The following is a 23,640-nucleotide window of genomic DNA, read 5'->3' on the forward strand; positions in this document are numbered from 1 at the left end:
GGAGGCACACTAAAGAGGTGGCTGCTCCTCACCTCACCTCCCACCCCCGCCCCGGCTGCTGCTGTTTCTTGCAGTCTCTCAAATAGTTCTGCGCCAGAAGAAATTGGGTATCCTGTTGGCAAAGATAAAATCAGCCCCAAGGACCGCAACAGCCCTAATGAGCAGGAAGTAGTCTAAGAGGTCTATACCTCCTTTCCCCTCTAACTTTTTTCTCGCCTACTAAGTATTGGGTAGTAGGGTGGTAAAAGCGTAGTAGGTAAAAAGAACCCAAAAATGTAGCCAAAAAGTCTGTCACAGGGTAGATATAAACAAAGTCTACCCCTCATCCTAAGGGTCCCACAACAAATCATGATTCCACCATAACTCAACCTGAGGAACCAATGAGTGTACTGTTCACTTGCAGAGCATGGGCGGAGGGGAGTGCGCCCCTCTGCCAAAGGCCACACTGGGAAGTCTTTGCCCAGAAAACAGGGACATGGGCTCCCACACACTGCACTGATGCACTGCCTCCCCAGTCTTCCACAGCTGATGGACTCAATTTTTAGACCCAATCTATAGTTGTTAAGTATTTAAATTTCATACAGAAATTAACATCTGTCAAAAACACCTGATATAATGACAACCATTTAACTAAGTGGTCAACTGAAAATTTTGTAAAGTATGAAATAAACAATTTTATTAGATGAACTCATTTATTTGACACATTAAGTTATGCAAAGAAAAATATATGCAACTGCTTAAAAAGAACCACGTTTTCATATTACTAAACACAGCAACGGTCAAAAATAACGAATTGTAGAGTGGACCCCAGGATTTAATGCATAAAACACCCCATACAGAAAACATTCAGGCTTCTAACTTCACTGAATCCAGCACTCCGCGTGCTTCTTTATACTCCTCGGCTTCTTCCAAGTCCTTTTCACTTTCCTGAAATGAAGAACAGCAAAATTAGGCTTGTTCTTAGCAACCTCAGTTCTTGGCTGTTTGCACTACAGACCAACCAATAAAGAACTCAAGAATTAAAGAAAAGGATTCTAGGTTGCTAAATATACCGCTGTCCTGCCTCTTTGCTACTAGGGAAGGAAGAAATGAGAGGTTAGCTTATTTTTATTATCTTTTCTCATACTATGTATTTTCATGTTGTAATTGAGAACACAGTTTCCTAAAATTATCATTAAGCAATTAAATAAAAACCTCACACAAATTAAAAAAATCATTCTTACTTGGCCAACATCATCATACAAAAAGACTATTTACAATGTATCAAAAGTAAAAAAAATGAGGATATGTTAATGTGTTAATAATATGACAACATCATCATAAAATAATACTCTAATTATTCCCAATGTTGATGTTACACAAGTTAAATACAATCAAATTAGAAAAGTGAGTTGTCTGCTAATACCATACTGATAGCAAACAAAATATTAATATCCTCAATTTTTTGATATTTAAAGATTGAGTTATTATATACATTTATAGGAAACTTTCACTAAAATATTATAATAGCAACAGACTAGTGAAATAATGCTTAAATTTTTGATAAAAAGTTGATTTTCTGTTTAGGGGTGTTTTGCTGAAATGTGTGTCTGTGTGGCACACTCATGTCTGCTGCCCACGGAGGCCAGCAGTGGGGGTGCCTGATGCCCTGCAGCTGCAGTCGAGAGCTGGCTGTGAGCTGTCGGGTGGTGCTGGGAACTGACCCGGGGTCCATCACTCGAGCCCTTGATTTTAAATAAAGGGATGGACAACAATTAGTGTAAGGTCAACAAAAGATATAAAAGGGAATGATGTGTGTATTTAATATGAACAATAAGACAAAAAGCTGAATCCAGATGATTGGTAGCATTCCTTAACCCTGAACACTGTACCTCGAACATGCTCTTTCAGTAACTGTAAGTCACTGAGAGAAGAGGAGACAGTTTAATTTAACCTCAAGTACAACTATCTAAACATATCATTTTAAAACAATATGTATCATTTTATCTTAGCTATTACAAAAAAGCATTGCATTGTCAAGGAATAATGGTGTTTCTGTGCAGCATTTTAACAGTGATTCTTCTTTTTGTTTTTGCTTTGTTTGTTTGTTTGTTTGAGACAGGGTTTCTCTATGTAGTCATGACTGTCCTGGAACTCGCTTCGTGAAGCAGGCTGACCTGAACTCAGAAACCTGCCTGCTTTTTTTTTTTTTTAAACTTTATCTATCATCTACTAAAATAGAATAAAAACCAGTTTCTCTTTTAGATGTAAAGATTTATCCTACCTCAAAGAGTTCATTATTGGAGCCGGAAAGAGGGCTAAGTTGGTTAAGAACGTGCTTGTTGCTCTCCCAAAGGACCACGGACCAACTGCTAGTGCCCACATTAGGTGGCTCACAGCTGGTCAGTAGGCTCACAGCTGGTCAGATGCCTCTGGTCTCAGTGGACACTCGTGTACATACCCATATACACAGTCACAATCCAAAGCAGTACATCTTTTTAAAAACTCTGGCCCTTAAAAAAAAGTTTATTGTTGCAACAGAACTCCAATCAAAATTACTACATAAAATAAAAGCATCTCCCTCTCCCCCTCTTTCGATAAAGATTTAGTCAGAATTTGGTGGTACACGTAAATTTCATTCTCTTTTTTTGACTTTATATGATATACTGAAAATATTTTTTTCCTAAGGGAACAATTATGACTCAGGAAAAGAACAGCTATGTATCTAATAATATCAGACAAGAAAGATACACATTAAAAATAAGATTAGTAAAGGACTTTAGAATCCATCAATTATCAGACAGCAACAGTGACTTCATCGTTGCGACCACTAGCTTTCACTGTCAACTAGACACACTAGAGTCACACGGGAAATATCATGAGGAGCCGTCTATGTTAGGCTGGCTGGGGCGTGTCTGTGGAGGACAGTCTTTATTAAGTTAGCTGACGCGAGACCCAGACACTGTAGGCAACACCATTCTCTAGGTTGGGGGTCCTGAATTATGGAAGAGTGGAGAAACTGAGCACCAGCAAGCGAGTGAAGAGCTGGAGGTGACACTACCTACAACTTGACTTCCCCATAATATTGACACAATCTGGGATTGTGAGTAAAATTAAACCCTTACCTTCTGAAGTTGCTTTGTGAAGGCTAAAGTCATGTTTAAGTTTTAAATTAGTGTGCTTAAGAGATCTGTAAAACAAAAATACCTTTAGCCTGTAAGCCCCACTTGCCCAAGGACAGATAGCTTCTGGAGTACTGGGGGCTGCTCATGTAAGATAACAGGCCGCGTGTTTTCACTTCTATAAACAAGGTTGGTTGCCCCAACTGAACCCAATGCGCTTGCTCCTAGGTAGGCAGGAAGTATGTCAGGATGCATCTCGCACCCCTTGAATGAAGGCAGGAAGCAGGAAGCCTGTGACTTTGCCTTTATAAGCTCCTGACTAATGTAGTTCATGGCTATTCTCTGGGGATCCTGGGTATGGACCAGGCCAGCATCCATCTTCCTGGCCTATATTTAAATTTGGCTAGAAAATTGTGGTAGTGTTCTTATTCTCACCTGGTGGGATTAACAACTTTCTTTAGGGATTTTTGTTTGTTTTCTATCTCAGCAACAGAAATTAAACTAGGATAGTTGTGATGGTTGTTTTGGAGGTCTTTCTATGTAGCCCTGGTGGTTCTTTAACTCACAGAGATCCACCTGCCTCTGATTCCCTAGTGCTGGGAGAGGTGTGTGCTACCACACTCAGCTGTGTGATGGTTGGTGTTGACTGCCAACCTGGTGCAATCTAGAATCATGTGGGAAAATCATGTGATTTTACCACATCAACAAGAAACAAAACTAAGGCACAAACTGGTACCAAGAAGTGGGGCAGTTGCTGTAATAAACCCTACCATGTGTCTTTTAGGCCACTGGAACTGTTCTGTGGCAAGAATGTAGAACTTGGTACAGCAGTTTAGAAAATGCATTAAAATGCTAGAAGCAGGGGCTAATAAGCACAGTGGGAGTGTGAAAGACATGAGTGAAGGAAAAACTATATAATGTGGAGGGCCAGCTCATAAGGTTACAGGAACTGTGCTAGGGGCTATTCTCTGACATTTTAGCCAAGAATCCGACTTCATTCTGTTGTTGTTCTGAGCACCTGGGTGAAGTTAAATGGACAGTCTGTCTGCTAGGGACATTTCATGAGAAGCCTCCTGTGATGCGCAGGGAGAACGGAAAGTGCCAGGAAGACGAAACCACGGCACTTAAGAGGCTCCATCTAGAAGATGCAGATTCACTCTCAGGAAGCAAGCCTAAGGCATGCCCCGGTCCTGGAAAGCAACAGCACAGGAAAGTGGGTCTTCAAGGTTAGTCATGGTCATGGACCTGACTGTCAGCAGAACTTGGCTACTGTCCATGGGATATCTGTTTTGAAGTCATGAAAGATTTATTGTGTGAGGGGGTCACTGAGAGCAGCTGAGGGCAGGCACTGTGTGGCATGGAGGCAGTCCCTATGGTAAGAGGCCCTGAGAGTCTAATCTATAAAGGTGAGACTTCAGCTGCAGTGGAACCCCAAACGGAAGGCAAAGCGAGGACCATGGGGCACTCTTCAAGGGGAACTGCAGGTGTGAAGTGGAGCTGACAGGGCTGCGTGCTGTGGGCGGCAGGGCTGGAGGAGGGCAGGGCTTTGGATCTCAGCCAATTTCATTACAAGCCCCAGATACAGAACAAAGAGCTGCAGGATTGGTGTCTTCTCTGCTGGAGTTTCGTTTGCTTACTTCTTGTTATGCCCTTATTCTTCCTTTTGAAATAGGAACGTTTGCTCTGTACTGTTTTATGCTGAAAGTATACAACTTATTTTTGATATTATAGGAATTCACAGTTACAGGAATGAAGTCTTTTAAATTTTTGGAAAGTTTAAAGACAAAAGAACGTTTGAGGGTGGCCTGTATTTCATTAGGAGATAAACAGGAGACTTTGGGGATGAAGGGTAGAGAAGGTTACAGCTCACAGTGACATGTGATTGTGTGTCAAGCAGACGTTAGTTCACTGCTTTTGCTCTTCATGCAGATGTGACGTGACCCTGAACCTGCTTCCCTGCACTGATGCACTGTAACCTGGATCTGTGAGATGTTCTTTGTCCCCTAAGTTGCTTTTGCCAAGGTGTTTTATCACAGCAACAAAAAGTGGAATAAGCCAACCGCGTTGTGCATTTGTCTAACTATTAAAAAAGAAACAAAATGACTTTTACTTATACTTCAATTCATTTTTACTAACTAACAGTGTTTGAGAAACATTTGTACCAGTAAGTATAACAACGCCACCCAATTCATATGACCTCATGAGAGGTCTGCCTGTTACCTCTTTCCCCCCTTTCTCTCACATTAATTTAGGCTTGAACATAAAATAATTCCATATCTTTTCAACAAGGGCCAAATTGATTTGAAATACTGGATTAAACCACTTTTAAACAGTTGGCTCACTGTTAATTTGTCAAAAAAAAAAAGTATGCACACATACAAAAATGAAATAAATATTTCTGGTCAAAACTGGTACCATAGGTATACCTGCTATTATAGTGCAAATGCTCAAATATTTATTAAGTAAATAGAATAAACATGATAGAAGGGGCTGGAGAGATGGCTCAGTGGTTAAGAGCATTGCCTGCTCTTCCAAAGACCTGGGTTCAATTCCCAGCACCTACATGGCAGCTCACAACTGTCTGTAACTCCAAGATCAGACACCCTCTCACCAATGCACATAAATTAAAATTAAATAAATTTTTAAAAATGATAGAAAAGTACTTTTCCTGGAGTCATAACACAAACACAAATTAAACTCTTTAGATATTTAAAAGCATGCTGAGACAGATGTGATGGTTAGTGCCAACTGTCAACCTGACCCCTAGGAGGCAGGCCTCCAGCACACCAAGACTAATGTTAGTCTCTGAGTATGTCACTAGAAGATTTTTTTTTTTTAAGATTATGTTAATTGATTCGGGAAAGCCCAGTCCTTCAGCAGGAGAGGCAAGCACACATGCAGTCGCTGCATTCTGTTCCTGACTGTGGATGTACTACAACCAGCTCTCCAGTCACTGGGACTTCCTGCTATGTGGACCATAACCTGAAACTGAGCTAAAATAATACCCTGGCTTTACTGCCGAGAGTGTTTTATCACACAACAAAAGAAAAAATTAGCACACAGAACAAATGGATAAAACATCTCTTCAAGTAGCTGTAGTGTTAAATATTCGAAATTGTGGTTTTTCCACATATTAGGCTGGAAACAATTTAAAAATCTAAGACAGAGCCGGGCGTGGTGGCGCACGCCTTTAATCCCAGCACTCGGGAGGCAGAGGCAGGCGGATTGCTGTGAGTTCGAGGCCAGCCTGGTCTACAAAGCGAGTCCAGGACAGCCAAGGCTACACAGAGAGACCCTGTCTCGAAAAACCAAAAAAAAAAAAAAAAAAAAAAAAAAAAAAAAAAAAAAATCTAAGACAGAGACATCTTTACTTACTAATATCTGCTGAAGATCAGTATATGCAGCCTCCAACCGCCGTTGGCAATCTGGGATCATCATCCGGGACTCTTGCAGGATCTCTGCCTGTAAAGAGAGTATTCGTGGACATGTTGAGATGACAAAAGTAATGTGTACTTATCTTATACACTGGCATATAAATAGTGATTAGAGGAAATAAAAAGTATGATTATGCTAATGACTCAATGCTCTAATTTAAATTACGTTTACCAGATTGTAATACCTGCAAAGTACAAGTTCTAAGCAGAACTTGCACAGAAGTTTTGTACTTTTCTCCTGTTTGGTAATCACCTTCTCATGGTAAGTGAAAATTAACTGGCAAAGCTTTTCACTCAGCTCTATTTTAAAAGGCTATTTAAAGTAAATGATTCCCCTGCTGTCACAAAGCACCTTTATCTAAAATGGGATCAGCTGGTCATATAAATATCTCCTGCATCTTTGGGTAATAAAGGAAAACAGTCTTCGGATAATATCACAGGGAGATAATTACTGCATGAGAGAAGTTATTGAGTTATTGATCACATTGTGTGCACACTGCAGGAGGGACTCAGTGAAAGACAGAGGGAAAGAAAGACGAAAAGCAAAGAGCAGCAGGTTCATATTTTGGTGCTTATCATGCATAAAAAGTTATTACTTACCCTTGCGCTTCATTTTAGGAGAGAGATTATTCTCCCCAAGCAGTTTGCGCCAAATTACCAATGTGCACCCTCTGAACCCAAAACTCTTGCCTACTCCCCCTGAAGACAAACACTGAAGACTTAACCACAGGGACATTTTTACTCTAAGGGATGTTTTTGGATGTAAAATCTATCATTCAAGACGATATTATATATCAAAACACAAAAGAAAACTAGGACACCTGGTCACTAGTTAGTCAAGATGATGAACTTAAGGCGCCCCCCGCCCCCAGTTGTTACAAAAGCCGTTTCCTTAATTATTCTCCGAGACAGATATAATAATGGTAACATTTCCCTAAAAAATGTTCAATCAAAAGTTTTCAGAGAAATGGGTACAAAATTAACAAAGATTACCTAGCTCAAACAAAACAGAATGCACACAATTTAATGGCAAAAATTCTGAATTATACTGGAAACTTTAGTAGGTCTCAGTCTCTCACGCTTTCTCTGACAGTCTGCGATAGCTCATACTGTAACATAACCACTACAACATTCAGATGCACTCTGTCCATGTCTATTTTCTTGGGTTACTAATAAGGCACAGGTTAAAATCTCAAGCACAGGAGCATGACTTTACTGTCAGGTAAATAGACCTTTAATCAATGCCACTAAATTATTTTTGTATATCTGGTTTGAATATGTGTGAAATATTGGCAAGAGTAACATTTCAGATTTCCCCTTCTGTGGAATTCCTGCAGAACAGCTTACAGGAATTAAATAAGATGAATACAAAGAATTAGGTCAAACTCATGACAAGTCAAAGTGTATTTACATTTTCCTCAAGTTTTAATGTCATTAGCATGAACTTTAAGCAGCACTATGCAACATGACTTCTATTCTTTATTACCTCTCTGTATTAGTACAGATCACGATCTTCTCTGTCAGTCTAGCAAGAGGAAAAACTCTTTCACAGGGCAGAAGTTCATTCTCCTGAATTCCACTCCGATTACTCACTAAGTTTCCTCTACATGTAACCTCCATAGCCACAGGTTCCACATCTGAAGATTTAGTCTACAGGAGGCTGAAATTTTTTTAAAAATCTACACTGAATATTTGCCATATATAATTTTTGCATATCATAAACCATACCTGATCAAATTTGCAAGTTGAATACTTTTCCTTGTAGCAATGAATTATGACTACCAGGGATAATTTTTCTTTAATTCTCTGAGAATTCTCATAGTATACTGTCATATTCTTTCCTGTCCCTCAACTCCCAGGCCCTCCCCAAATCGCTACCCAGCCAAGCTCATGTTCTTTTTAAAAACAAACAAAAAGGGCCACTAAAAAGCATGGAGTCCAAATTGTGCTAGCCCACGACTCCTTGGCCTGCCCTGGGCTATGGCTGATGTACCAAACATCAGTCAATAAAGAAAACCAATCTTCTTTTGCCTCGCAGCTCTCATCTGGAAATAGTCTCCTGACTAGGAGTGGGGACTTAGTGCCCGCTTTCTGGAAGTTTGTCTGCCAGGAATAACAACAACATCCGAGTCCTGATTATAACAAAAAGACATCCCCAAATACCCACATTTAATTAAGTGAGTACTGTTCTTTCACAGAATCTTCCTTGGAAAGTAGATATTTCAATGATTGGTATGTCTCTTTAGAAGTTTACTCTAATGCTTACTTTGTTACACCTGAGGGAAAATCAGGGTCATGGCACTGGGACATGTAAGGAACCATGGAGTGCCATCCTCACTGATGTGAGACTCATTTCAAAGCTAGTTATAACTTTTTTTTTTTTGGCAGGGGAGATTTTCAAGACAAGGTTTCACTATGTAGCCTTGACTGTCTTGGACTTGCTTTGTAGACCAGGCTGGCCTCGAACTCACAAAGACACGCCTGCCTCTGCCTCCCAAGTGCTGGGATTAAAGGCGTGTGCCACCACTGCCCGGCAAGTTATAACTTTTGTGAGTAATTATTCTGGTAAAATGGAAATTGGAGAAAACTAGACAAGGCTTGGCTTATCTGCAGACTACAGAACCTAAATGTGATTTTTTTCCTTTTTTTTTTATAATCAAACATAAAAATTGAAAAAGAAACACTCCAATTGATAAGAATTCTTTCTTATCACAGAAGGATGCTGTAACACAATGTGGCAATGTTGAGCTGTGTGGTAACTGATTAGGGTAAGGTTCCTAGCTTTAATGAGCCAGCTCTTGTAACCACAGGTGGGCGAGACATACAAGCTCTAACCATCTATAGAACAATGTCAGCTGTCTCTGGACCACTGATATTCACACTCGTTTGTGAGGTGGAGCTCTAGAAATTACTGCAACACTAGTTAAGTCTTCTCTTTTACAGTGGTAGGATCTTAACATGCTCACATGGTGAATTAGGAACCCATCTGACTTGTCTGGTTATTGCTGACTCCACTGAGGTAAAAAGCGGGCGAGGATGTAAACTGATACACTAACAACTGCCATGAAATGTAAATGGTGCAAACATACCATCTAAAGTATGGAGATAGACCAACTGTACCAACCATGTGCCTATAAGAAATTCACTTCGGATATAAAGAAACAGAAAATAAAGGATGGAAAATGGTGTGGAAACTTAAAAACAACAACAGCAAAGTGACTACATTAATACTGTAGAGACTAGACTGCTGCCAATCAAGAAATGCTATTAGGGACAAAAGGAGTGTCATATTATTATAACATTATAAGCTCATTAAGATAACATATGATTCGGTGTATAAACTGAAAAGATAGACAAATGTACATAGTATAGATGGGCATTTCCATACTTACACTCAACAATTTATAGAAATAGTAGATGAAAATGAGCAAAAATAGAAAAGCACTAGATGCCAGCATGTAAGCTATTAGCAAAGAAATAGAACATTATGTAAGAAAGAGAATGCACATACACTTAAGCCCTATCAAATACTGCAGCAGACCACAATCTAGGTCAAACAGCAGTGAAAACAAAACAAAAGCCTAAACCCCACACAACCGCATTGGCACATGCATCACTACGATGCAATACAAGCAGAGTTAGGAGGGCGCTAGTGGCACACACCTCTAATCCTACACTTGGGAGGCCGAGGCCAAAAGATGAGGGGTGCAGCCAGACCTAAACCAGTGCTAAGTTGGAAGTACACAATAGTGAGTGCTCATATCCGCAAAGAAGAGTGCTCGCAATCCTATGTTCTTATCCCCAAAAATATGAACAAAGAGCCAGCACTGAATAGCAACACTTAAAGATAGAGAGAGACAGGAAGATTGTCTGGTCTAATTGGGGAGTTCCAGGCTAGCCAGGGCTACATAGAGACACCCTGTCAAAAGAAACAAAAACCAAGCAAACAAATCCCTCCCTCAAATCAAAACAACAACAACAGCAAAAAACAAACAGAAAAAAAGTAGTGAATAAACTCAAAACAAAGGAAATAAAGTGATTATAAAAGTACAAATTGATAAAATTTCAAATAGGAAAACAGAAAAGTCAACAAAAGGTCAATTCAAAGAAAAAGTTGGCACACTTTTAGCAAAATCGAGTAGGCAGAAATTACCAAAGTTACAGTGAACAGCTCCTATAGCCACTGCAAGAAAGAAGAGGTCTATAACACTAACAACTTGAAAGCAATGAACCCCAGTCTTCAAAACTTAAGCAAACTACCCAAACCAGCCAGTTCTATCCACTGTCCGCGTATTTCATAGCTCCACCTTAAGCTTGAGCTCTATCCACTGTCCGCGTATTTCGTATTTCATAGCTCCACCTTAAGCTTGAGCTCTATCCACTGTGCGCACACAGCGCACTTTCATATCCTTCACTGTAATGAACAGCTGGTCTGCACCAAGTTCCTGTCTTTTATGAGAAATGCAATATATATTTTACTTTAGTGGTTTTCACATCAGTTTGGGGACTATTTCTAAATTTAAACATGTAATTATGTTTACATGTAACAATATGTTATCTAATTTTTATATTCAATACTTAGAACCGGAGAAGCTATAGTGTTTCATGGGTGAGAACAACCATGGAATTTCTGTGTGCAAACCCTTGAGTGCTGTGTGACCTGCTGCAGTGATTGTACTCGTTTCTGCTTTCTATTTTTATTGAGCTTTATTTCTGTTTTCCTGGTTTTTTTGTGTTGGTGTGACACGACTTCACTAGTCCATCGACTGCCTTCCAACTTGCAGCAATCCTCCTGCCTCAGCTTTCTGAATGCCAAGATTACAGACACGCCTCACCACACCAGTCTCCTTATGTTTCCTTGAGAGCTGCGGGAAGGCCAGCATCAGTGAGCGCAGCGCTCCTCAGTGTCGCTTTACCTGCTTCTTTTTTTTTTTTTTTTTTTTTTTTTTGGTTTTTCGAGACAGAGTCTCTCTGTATAACCTTGGCTGTCCTGGACTCACTTTGTAGACCAGGCTGGCCTTGAACTCACAGTGATCCACCCGCCTCTGCCTCCCGAGTGCTGGGATTAAAGGCATGCGCCGCCACGCCCGGCCCTTTACCTGCTTCTTAATGGCATAGTTCTCACCATCTTCAGCCTTCATTTTTTCAATCTTTTCTTCTTGCTGCTTTGCTTCTTTTTCATACATCACTTTTTCTTTGACCAATCTATAAACAAACCAAAAATGTTTCAGAGAATTAGATTTTTTTCTCTAAAGGATAAAGAAAGTATGTAAATATAAATCATAGTTAAAATACTAAAGTGGATAGGCAAGACGGCTACTTTCAGCCACAGCTGTGACTATGAACCTTGTGCCCCAAGTCCTCTACTAAAGTAAAGTGGAAGTTTTACAGCTCTGAGGGGAAAGGTGTCCTGACAGCCTGGAGCCCAGGAGTACCACAAAGCCACACAGCACATGTCCGGCTACTGATGCCAACTCAGGTGGCTGAGTCCCATTATAAGCCCCACTCCTGGAGACCTCCAGCTGCCAGGTTCCACCACTACTCTAGAGGCCAGGCTTGAAGCCTTGACACGGGCTTGTGTGGCCGGATCCCCAGCCCGAGGGGCTCTACTGGCTAGGCCCTGCCTTTTAGGAGCGCTGAAGGACAGGCCCCACCCCCAGACCTTCCTGTTTGTTTTCCTCCCTATAAATTTCTTGTGTGACTTTGTCGTTGGTATTCCTTGGGTTCTGATTGCCACAGTACATTTCCATCTTAGCTGTAACACTTTTAAGAGATTTATTGGGAAGGACACAAGAGGGAGAGAAGCAGCAAAGAACTGAGCAGGAGGCAGGCTTTATACAGGGCTTCTTGCAGGGGAGGGGGAAGCGGCCTAGCTTTCCTGGATGCCCTGGGATTAGAAGGATTTTGTGGCCTGATCTTGAGCTTTTTTTCTGTAGGACAGGGCCTGGCTACTCCCCTACCTTGAGGGGAAAGAAATGGCCATTAAGGCAATTAGAGAAGCCTGGGGGTGGGGCAATCTGGAGGTGGGGCTTGGCCATGTGCACACTGAGGGGCTTAATACATAAAGCAAGTGTAAGGCACACAGCCTACCACTCTTATACTAAGGAGGAAAACCCACTCTTGTACCTGCAGTGTAAAAGTATGACGAGCAAACACTTCTGTACTGCTTTTTTTAAAAAATGATATGTTTTCCAAAATTTTTTACATGTACCTTAAAGAATACAGTGTGTATACACTTAGTTTATTGCGGAGGGGGTCAGTATATTACACACCAAATCTCAAAGAAAGTTAGATTAGTTTCAACACAACCCCTGCTTACTACTTACTGAGAACTTAATTTTATGTCAGGCTCTACTTATGCAAGGAACTAAAATAGGTAATTTAAAGGTAGTTCTCTCACAGATAGTTAGTGGAAACAAACCAGTACAAATAATGTTCAAGCAAGAAAAGGTATAGATTAGGTGCTCTCTGGTAATAAGGAAGCATGCAAAACAAAACTCAATTAATCATAAATAGCTCTATCTCTCTTCATTCTGGTTGATTAAAACTTAATATAAGAGTGTTGTGCTGGCTAGTTTTTACATCAACATGGCACAAGCTAGCATCATCTGAGAGAAGAATCTCAATTGAGGGAATGTGGTGGGCAAGACTGTGGGACATTTTTAGCTAGTGAGTGACATGGGAGGACCGGGCCCACTATTGGGGGGCACTCCAGGGCTGCTGGTCCTGGGTTCTGTAATAAAGCAGGTTGAGCTGCCATGGGGAGTAAGTCAGTAAGTCTCCACAGTCTCTGCTTCTGCTCTGCCCTGACTGCTCTTCCTGATGGACTGTGATCAACTGGGACATGTGAGATAAAATAAATCCTGTCCTCCAGCTGCTTTTGGTGATTGTGTGTGTGTGTGTGTGTGTGTGTGTGTGTGTGTGTGTGTGTGTGTGTGTGTATTTATATAATCACAGCATTAGAAAGCCTAAGAAAGACAATTATAGTTCAACAGCAAATTAACATTCCTATAGAGATAGGATGTATGCACACTGTTATGGTTTGAGAGAATGCCTCCCATATACTTGGATATTTGGTCCTAGTTAATAGAACTACTTTGGGAAGGATTTGGGGAGGTGACCTTGTTGGAGGTGTATGACTGGGGGATGGGTTTTAAGGTTTCAAAACACTAGGCCCAGTCTCTCTGTCTCTCTCTCTGACTCTAATCTGTGATAAGATGTAAGCTCTCAGCTACTGCTCCAAGGCCATGCCTTCCTGCCTACTGCCAGGCTCCCCACCATGATGAAGATGAACTAACCCTCTGAAACTATAAGCTAAGCCCCAATTCAATCTTTTCTTTATAAGTTGCCTTGGTCATGGTGTCTATTCACAGCAACAGAACAGTAGTAACTAAGGCATTCAGTTAAAAAAAGAAAAAAGTTTTCTGACCCCATCACATTAAAAACAGCCTCCATCTGACTTGTTTAATTTTAATCTAACCTGTAAAGATGAGAGAAACCTTAGGAACAACATGGTAGTGGAGATTTTAAAAGTGTATTTCTAAACACAATTTTATCTTTACAGTTAGATTGAATTTAAATTCACAAGTCTTTGTTTGTTTTTGGGACAGGGTCTCTGTATTGTGTTTCTGGAAGAGCACAACACATTTAAAGATATAACCAGGATGGGCTTCCTCAGAACCACCCCCTTATACGTACGTACGTACGTACGTACATACATACATACATACATACATACATACATACATACATACATACAAATAAATCTTAAAGAAGAGAAAGTGAAGAAAGTGAGTAACAAGAGAAGACATGTTATGATAAAGCCATGTGGGTTTTTTTTTCAGTCACATGATTATAAACTCTAAGATCCTCTGCAGCAATCATGGTGTAATTGGAAGAGTTAGTGAAGAAGACTCCATCTAACCTACACTTACAACAGAAGCTCTCTACAGAGGGAAATGTCATCCTGTAATATCAACCACATTTAAAGCAATATGACCCATGTACTCATTTTCAGCTTCACTTGCTTTGTGTCTTCAAGGTCTGCTTAAGGACCAACAGATATTTACCAAATCTTTCTCAAAAATCATGACATAGGTGTTGGCAAGAATGACTCCTAGTCAGCTAATGAAACTTAAAGTATAATGATACTTAAAGTATTTTGTAAAAATACTAAGCCTATGTAGCCAATTTCCTGTGTGCAGGTCCTAGACCTGAAATCTCTAGTGTGGTTGTTTGTCCTGACAGATTCAGCTCTTTTCCACTGACAGCTGCTAATAACTTTCCTTTTTCTGAAGAAACAATACATTTTAGATTCCTACTGTGAGACATGAAGGGAAAGAACTTATTGAGGTCCTAATGACAGATATTTTTATACTTATTGCCTATTAAATACTAGTTATGCATTCTACCCATTTCACAGACTATTTTGTATAATTCTGTGTATCTGTGTGCATGGCAGGTGTGTGTTCAGAGGATCCAGGACAATCTTGGGTGCTGGTCCTCAGGTGCCATCCACCTTGTTTTTTGAGACAGGGTTTTTCACTGGCCTGTGGAACTCATTAACTAGGCTAGGGTGGCTAGCCAGTGTGTACCAAGGATCCACTTCTTTCCATGTCCTCAGATTACAAGTCTGCAGCATTTCTTTGTGGTTTCTGGGGCTTGAACTCAAGTCATCATGCTTGCAAGGAAAGCACTTTATTATCTCAGCCATCTCCCTAGCCCTACAGCCTTATCATCTCTAGCGCCATAACCAAATCTGTCTCCTACGCCCAGCTATTTGGTACGCTCCTCTTGACAATAAGGTGGTTACAATAGTGCATCCTACGAAACATGACATAAATAGGTACTGCTACTCTTCCCACTGTAGTAAAGGTGATATAAAAACTCATAGAGCTTCGGGGCTTGCCCAAATCCTCATAGGTACATGTATCAAAGAACAGTTTTATTCTACATGTCTTACCCATCAATTAGCCACTACTGATAAACTCTTAATATAATTCTCAGCCTTTTAAACACCTAACAAACCCCATGTTTCAACATGCGCAATTATGACTGGTGCTGCTAGCTCCCTCCTTGGAAGTCATGTCTTCATTTCTCGATAAGAGAAACCAATCTTGGCAATGACCTTCCAAGAAGTCATGTCTCTCAAATTAAGTCAATCATAGCACTTTCACCCTCTCTGAGTGACAGTATAGATATGTGCAAGGGCCCCAGTGCTGGCTAGAACTACATAAGGGGTTCTGCTGAAGGTTCTAGAAAAGGTGTCACTACTCCTACATGGGGTAAAATCCTGTTCCATCTTGCACACTGTCCTGTGTGGCAAGTGGCAGAAGGTCCATGGGGTCATGAGAAAACTGAATTCAAAGGACAGACCATTCAAAGGTGTCAGACAACTCTAGTCCTTGTTGATGACACTAAAGTCTTTCCAAAAACACTATCTGTAGATTTCTTGTAAGACAGTTAATAACTCTTACAGCTTAAGGCACATCAGCTTTGGTCTTCCTTCACTTGAGCTAACAACACTGCACTGAAACACCATGCGGTTATGCCACAGGACAGACAGCATGTTCCTCTGACTCTGGAAGCATTCATTCCAAACCCAAGCACTCAGAACTCAGCACAGACCTCATCTTTTTTCTTTGCCATATTGTAAGTAAAGACCAAATTACAAAACTCAGTCTTCTTTTCAATAATAACAAGAAATAATCTATATAAACCTTGTGTGAGACTGTCTTTTATACTTTAAAAACTTTTGTTTTGGTTTTTTTAAAATTATGTTTCTTTTTTAACATATACATTTATATTATTACACATGAATAAAATAAACTACCTACAGCAGGAAGAACCATGACACAATCATGAATTATATAAATGCTACATTCATAGTGATTTGGCTATTTGTATTTGTCAAACTTGAAAAAAGCATCTTTCCTATTTTATCAGGTCTAAATTTCTGAATGAAAATCATTATCTATCATATCTCATCTCTATTAACTTAAAACATCTATCTTGATCTAAAAACATCTTAGCCCCTAACCAACTAAGCTTAATTGTAAGACTAAACTATCTCATCTTCAACCCAATCAGAGACTTGAGAAGAAATAAAACTTAAATACCTGAGTGAACTAGAAGTGCAGGGTAGCAGCTTCCAAAGTGATAAAATGACTGAGACAGTTTACTGCCTGAACAGTCGCCCAACACTCTCTATAATGTTGACACATCATCTTTGGCCTTCTAGCCCAATATCTCTGACAGATATATTTGCGAGGCAAGAACTATTGAGGACTTGCTTACCCTGTCTTGGCAGAGTTTAGCCCTCAACTCTGCCTGCATTTAAGCTTGCCCATTTTTAGGCAGGATTCTGTCTATGGCAGAAACAAGGACATTTTTCTCAGTGGCTTGTTTGCCACATTTGAAGCCAACTCCATAAGGAGCTTCTTTGACGTTGATCATCTTCTTTGAGGTAGGCTCGGTGTTGCCAGGACTTAACCTGTCTTGTTGTCAAAGACTCTTAATAATAAAAAGATCTTTAAATGCCATAATCTGTAGGTCTCTGAGGCTTTTGAAAAACTATTTTACCTTATGTATCTATAAATCATATCTATCTGTTAGTCCTAGGATATATATTCTTGTGATAAAATTAGACTAGTTTTTGACATGACCATGATTTGCATCAATATACAAAACTCTATACCAATGAAGTAAAAATAACCTTATTTGTGAGTAACAATTAAGGCCTTGAGTTGAGGAAATTAAATAATCTACCTTTTGTTCTATCCTCCGTCAATATTTCTTTATCTCCCTTTCTTTCTTTTCATATCCTACCTCCTTACCTACAAATGAAAAAGGATAGAGATAAAGATGAGTCCAACCTAGTTTTCTCTCTATATAAGATAAATAATAACTTATAACCACCTCCCGATGAGAATAAGCATCTGTAGACCAACAGAGCACACAGAAACCTACCCAACCCCCCTTAGAAGAAATGGGACATCGTTCTCTTAAGGTTTCTTCAGCCTGATTTAGGGCAAATAATACCTTTGAAGGGGCCAAAAAACAAACACAAAACCGGAAACGGTTAAGCAAGCTAGAAACAGCACTTGTGGTCCAGTTTCTAACTGTTGAGAAATTCCAGGCTTAATAGGAGTCCTGTGTGGGACAGTCTGAAATAAATGCTGGACCAATTGGAATCTGATGCTTTCTACAATGCTGTCCTGGAAATTGTCCAATTCTTATGGGTGATTGCAACTGAGGCGCCTGGGGCTGGAACCTAGAGGATGTAGGATGTCAGTGTGCAACATGCTGGGAGGAATGAATCCTGTCAGGTCGGATCTAGCATCAGTGGCTGCTTCTTTTGTTCTGAAAACGTAATTTCTCACAAGCATTATACAGAGCAATTAAGGCTGGTTCTCTGCTCATTGTATGAGCAGAAGTAAGACATCTGCAAATCTTCCTTCATGCCATACTAAGAATGGCCTCTAATAACAAGTCACAGAGAATCTGCGACCAACATGAAGCCTTGTCTATGCATAGACACTCGTGTCTCAGCCAGTCTCAGAGCTGTTCCCATGTAGTGGGATTAGCAATATTAGTTACCTGCTTGTTCTGTAGTTTGAATTCCTTACATCGCGATTGCAGCCCTCTCCCTCATCACCTCCCAATCTAATCTCCTCCCTCATCTAGTCCTTAGAAAGGGCAGCCCTCCTCCCTTAACGTCTGACCTCAGCTTATCCAGTGTTCTCTGTACTACATATAACCTCTTCCTCTGTGGCCTAGCATGGCCACCCTGCCAGGGGGAAGTGAACAACACTAGGAGGCCCCAGCCCACGTCAGAAGTAATTCCTACTCCCCATGTTGTGGGACCCACAAGGAGACTGTGCTGCCTATCTATTACAATTGAGCTGAGTGTCTAGATCCTTGCCTTGCATGGTTCTAGGTTGGTGTATCAGTCTCTGCAGCCACCCTCTCCTCCGTTCAGATTTTTTGAGTGTATAGTTTATTTATTTTAATTTATTCATTTTACCTCCCATTTGTTATCCTCTCCCTCTCATTTTCCCATAGCCACCCTCCCTCCCTCTTCTGCTTATTCCCCTCCTCTAGAGCCCTGGGAACAGCCTATCATCAGGGTCGTCTGCATCCTCTTCCACTGTGTCCACTAGGCCATCTTGCCAAGGGACAGTGGCCAAGTAGTCGGCCCCGAGTGCATGGCAGAGGTTCAGCAGCAGTGCCCCTTTCCCCCATTTGGACATTGTGCAGTTTATTGGTTACATCTGAAAAGGGGGTCTTGGTTCTTTGCATGTGTTGTGCTTGACTGGAGCATCAGTTTGTGGAGACCTCCTGGGCCTCAACCCACAGGACTTGGTGGTCTTCTTCTTGGACTTTCCGCTCTCCCACTCTTACCTGCAACTCTCAGCACTCTGCCCCATGTCCAGCTTCAAGTCTCGGTAACTGTCCCTATCCTCCACTGGGTGGAGTCTCTCAGAGGACATGTATGTTGGGCTAAAATCTACTTATAAGCGAGTATAGACCATACATGTCTTTCTGGGTCTGTGTTATCTCACTCAGGATGATCATTTCTAGTTCCATCCATTTGCCTACAAATTTCAAGATTTCCTTGTTTTCAACAGCTGAGTAGTATTCCATTGTGTACATGTACCAGTTTCTTTATCCATTCTTCAGTTGAGGGACATCGAGGTTGCTTCCAGATTCTGGCTATTATGAATATAGCTGCTATGAACATAGCTGAGCAAATGTCCTTGTTGTATGTTGGAGCATCTTTCGGATATATGCCCAGGAGTGGGATAGCTGAGTCTTGAGGTAGAGCTATTCCCAATTTTCTGAGAAAGCGCCAGACCGACTTCCAAAGTGGTTGTACAAGTTTGCACTCCCACTAGCAGTGGAGGAGTGTTCCCCTTTTCCCACATCCTCCCCAGCATGTATTATCAGTCAAGTTACTGATCTTCACCATTCAGATAAGTAAAAGATGGAATCTCAAGGTTGTTTTGATTTGCATTTCCCTGATGACTAGGGATGTTGAGCATTCCTTTAAGTGTGTTTCTCAGCCATTTGATATTCTTCTGTTGAGAATTCTCTCTTAAGTTCTGTACCCCATTTTTTAATTGGATTATTTGGTTTAGTGGTGTTTAATTTCTTGAGTTCTTTATTTTAGTTACTAGTCCTTTGTCAAATGTAGGGTTTAGAAAGATCTTTTCCCAGTCTATAGGCTGTCACTTTGTTCTGTTGACAGTGTCCTTTGCCTTACAGAAGCTTTTCAGTTTTATGATGTCCCGTTTATTAATTGTTGATCTTAGAGTCTGAGCTGTTGGTTTCTGTTCAGGAAGTTGCTTCCTGCAACAATGAGCTGTAGGCTCTTTCCCATTTTTTCCTCTAACAGATTTAGTATGTCTGGTTTTATGTTCAGGTCTTTAATCCATTTGACCTTAGTTTTGTACAGGGTGATAAATATGGATCTATTTGCATTTTTTTTTACAAGCAGACATCGAGTTAGACCAGCACCATTTGTTGAAGATGTTGTCTTTTTTCCATTGTATAGTTTCGGCTTCTTTGTCAAAAATCAAATGACCATAGGTATGTGGATTTATTTCTGGGTCTTCAATTCGACTCCATTGGTCAGCTGGCCTATTTCTATGCCAGTACCATACTGTTTTTATTACTGTTGCTCTATAGTACAACTTGAGATCAGGGATGGAGATTCCTCTGGCATATCTTTTATTGTACAGGATTGTTTTAACTATCCTGGGTTGTGTTTTTCCATATGAAGTTGAGAATTGATCTTTCCAGTATGTTGATATTTTGATAGGGATTAGTTTTGGTAGTAGATTGCTTTTGGTAGGATAGCCATTTTTACTATGTTGATTCTCCCAATCCATGAGCATGGGAGATCTTTCCATTTTCTGATACTTTCTTCAATTTCCTTCTGCAGGGATTTGGTTTGTTTTTGCTGTTGTTGTTTTTTCTTTTTCATCTAAGTCTTTTACTTGCTTGGTTAGATTTACAACAAGATACTTTATATTATTTGAGGCTATTGTGAAGGGTGTGGTTTCCCTGATTTCTTTCTCAGTCCATTTGTCATCTGTATACAAGAATGCTACTGACTTTTTCGTCTTAATTTTGTATCCTGTCACTTTGCTGAAGCTGTTTATCAGCTATAGGAGCTCTTTGGTAGAATTTTGAGGGTCACTAATGTATACTATCATATCATCTACAAATAGTGAAATTTTAACTTCTTCCTTCCCTATTTGTATCCCCTTGACCTCCTTTAGCAGTCTTATTGCTCTAGCTAGGACTTCAAGTACTATACTGAAGTGAAATGGAGGAGTGGACAGCCTTATCCTGTCACTGATTTCAGTGGGATTGATTTAAGTTTCTCTCCATTTAGTTTGATGTTGGCTATAACTTTTGTTTTTAATAACTATGCTGGTTATTGGAGAGTAAGCTCCAGATTATCTTTTATCTCAATCACATTTTCATTTTCACTTCCATTGAGTGTCAAATAGTAAGATATCAGAAGAGGGAAGACAGGGTAGCTAGAGTTGGCACTGATGGAATTTTATGAAGCTAGGTTGCCTAACGGTGCTACACAGGGAGCCTCCCCTGTGCATTACTGTGATGGCGAGAAGCTTACAGCAGCAAATCCAAGTCAACCGTATTAAGACCTCAGAATCTAATGATTTAGTGTTCACTATCTATAAACTGTATGTAGTTAAAATTCAGAGTCATTCTCTACTAATTCTTTTTATGATCATTAAAAAACTCCAAGTGAGACATTCTATTTTTCCCAACCTTCAAATGACAGTAAGTCAAGATTTCAGGGTCAAGACTGGGGATATAGCTCAATGATAAGGTCTTTGTCTTACGTGCATGAAGCCAGGATTCAATCTCTACTACCAGAACAAACACACAAATAAATAAAAAGATCTTGAGGTCAGTGAAGAATTTTCAACAGTATCCTATATTCTTGAAACTTAAAACAGCACTAGACACAAGCAAACAAAATGAGATAGGGCTGGGGAGGCTGGTGGTTTGAGCTGGAATACTTCCTTCTCAGTCTTCGCCCCCTTCCCCATCTTCTAAACCTAACGGAAACGCTCCTACCTTTAGGACCATCTACCGCCAATCCTCACACTAGCCCCGGGAGCCTATGGCTCATCATGGCCCATGCACCCCCACTGTCACAGTGATCATATTTGTCTACCACTGCTCTTGTAAGCATATGTCCTTAAGGACTGGTGATGTGCCTTATACCAGTACCTAGGAGGGTGCGTGCCTCACAGGCATTTACCAATGTGCTCAGAATCACTCTGAGCTAAGCAGAGTGACTTCACTTTCATTCAAAGAGAATCTTCATTTTCAAAGAAGAGAAATGACTAATGTAAGGCCATGTGGCCAGGCATTGTGAAATCAGGATTTTGCTATGAGTGTAAGTACTTTATATGCACCAAATTATCACGTTTAGAGTAAATGAAGTGATTTTAAAGTTTTGACTGTCTTTTACCTGTTCCAAAAGTAAAATAATTCTGTGTCTTAAAACTGAAATAGTACAAAAGATGACAGTGCAAAGACACCTCTTGACAGCAGCTACTCAGCTCTCAAAAATGAAAGCAATGCATTATTCTGGTGTAGCCTAAATGAAAGAAAATGAGGGCTTAATTTGACAGCATTTGTTACCTTATTTCTCCCAGTACCCATTAATAAATCAATTAAGCTGGAGATGGTTCAAGTTCTATTAACTGTTGAAGTAGAATGTATGGTTTAATTAATTTTAATAAATAAGTTAGACAAGACATTCTGTAAACAGCTAAAACGATGCATGCAAAATCCAAAATCAATGTAACTGTTTCAAAACTACAAACCTTAGAACTAGTAACTCAAAAACACCAATATAAAACAATATTTCACAATTTCTCTAAACTAAAGTTTTGAGATGTCAGTGAGGTTAATTGCTCAGTGAGAAAGTGCATTTCCTGCCTTTCCAGGGGCCCTGAGTTCCATTCCTAGTACCCACACTGCGCAGTTCACAATCATAGCCATCTGTAACTTCTGTGTCAGGGGATCTGATGGCTTCTGGACTCCACAGACACTGTATGCAAGTCCATCTCTTCTCTCTCTCTCTCTCTCTCTCTCTCTCTCTCTCTCTCTCTGTGTGTGTGTGTGTGTGTGTGTGTGTCTCCCTGTCCCTCCCTCTCTCAGACACACACATACACATTTTTCTTCATAACAGCTAATAACCCTAATCTGAAATTTTAAGAGTTGAATTTTTTTAGTTACTCTAAAATTGGTGATTCTAAGACTGTGAAAGATTCTAAGTCTTTCCTGCCCCCACCTTAAACATACCACCCAATTCACAAAGTGTGTGTGCTATTTTAAATCCACTGTCCATTTACTCCATTGCTTATCCACAGTAAACATTTACAAGGCACTGATCTGCATTAGCCAATGAAACCTTTAAAGGCTTCACTGTCATAGCTGGAGCCACAGCCAGGACACCACGGACAGCTTGTGTCAGCACGTGAAAGTACAAAGTATTCTCACAAACTAGAACAATACATACATCATGTATTTATGGATTTTAAGAACACCACAATTTCATGCAAATAACTCTTTTTTGTTAGCTCTCTGACTACTTCAGATGTGGTATTTGGCAGCATCTTTCAAGACTCTGTATACTGGCCTGGAACTCGCTATGTAGACAAACAAGTCTGGCCTCAACTCACAAAGATCTGTCTGCCATGAACACACATTTATGACAAGTACCCCTTCTGTGGTCTACCTAAAACTCTCAGGATCCAGAGCACTGAGAGCTGAAGAAAGACACAGAAAGTAGAACTACAGCGACTCAAACCTGTACGTGTATAGACAAAACCCTTCAGCTGAGCATGCAATTAGAGCAAAATCTCTATTGTCTACCAGCTCTTTTACAGAAAAAAATTAGCTCTTTCAATGATATTAGTAGATATGGCGAAAGGAAAAGGGTTCCTATGCGTAAGTAAAGATGAGAAAGCACACACTTCAGCCTCTTAGCATTGCCACAGAAAGCAGCGTAAGCTCACAACAAGCATGAGAAGCGGTCAGCTCAGCCCTTC

The 23,640-nt window shown here is 40.3% G+C and overlaps 1 protein-coding gene across 1 annotated transcript in view; it reads right to left on the bottom strand.

Moving 5' to 3' along the window:
* Positions 1 to 673: 673 nt before the first annotated feature.
* Positions 674 to 23,640, bottom strand: part of TBCA (tubulin folding cofactor A) — a 55,038-nt gene continuing 32,071 nt past the window's right edge. The window contains exons 2-4 of the mRNA XM_084800651.1: positions 11,635 to 11,740; positions 6,477 to 6,563; positions 674 to 927 (exon numbers count right to left, since the gene is read on the bottom strand). Of these exons, the coding sequence (XP_084656777.1) occupies positions 847 to 927; positions 6,477 to 6,563; positions 11,635 to 11,740 (274 nt within the window). The 3' untranslated portion in view covers positions 674 to 846. The remainder of the gene's footprint in view (positions 928 to 6,476; positions 6,564 to 11,634; positions 11,741 to 23,640) is intronic.

The sequence above is a fragment of the Acomys minous genome (genome assembly GCF_964271855.1).
Source record: "Acomys minous genome assembly, chromosome: 11".
Lineage (NCBI taxonomy): Eukaryota > Metazoa > Chordata > Mammalia > Rodentia > Muridae > Acomys > Acomys minous.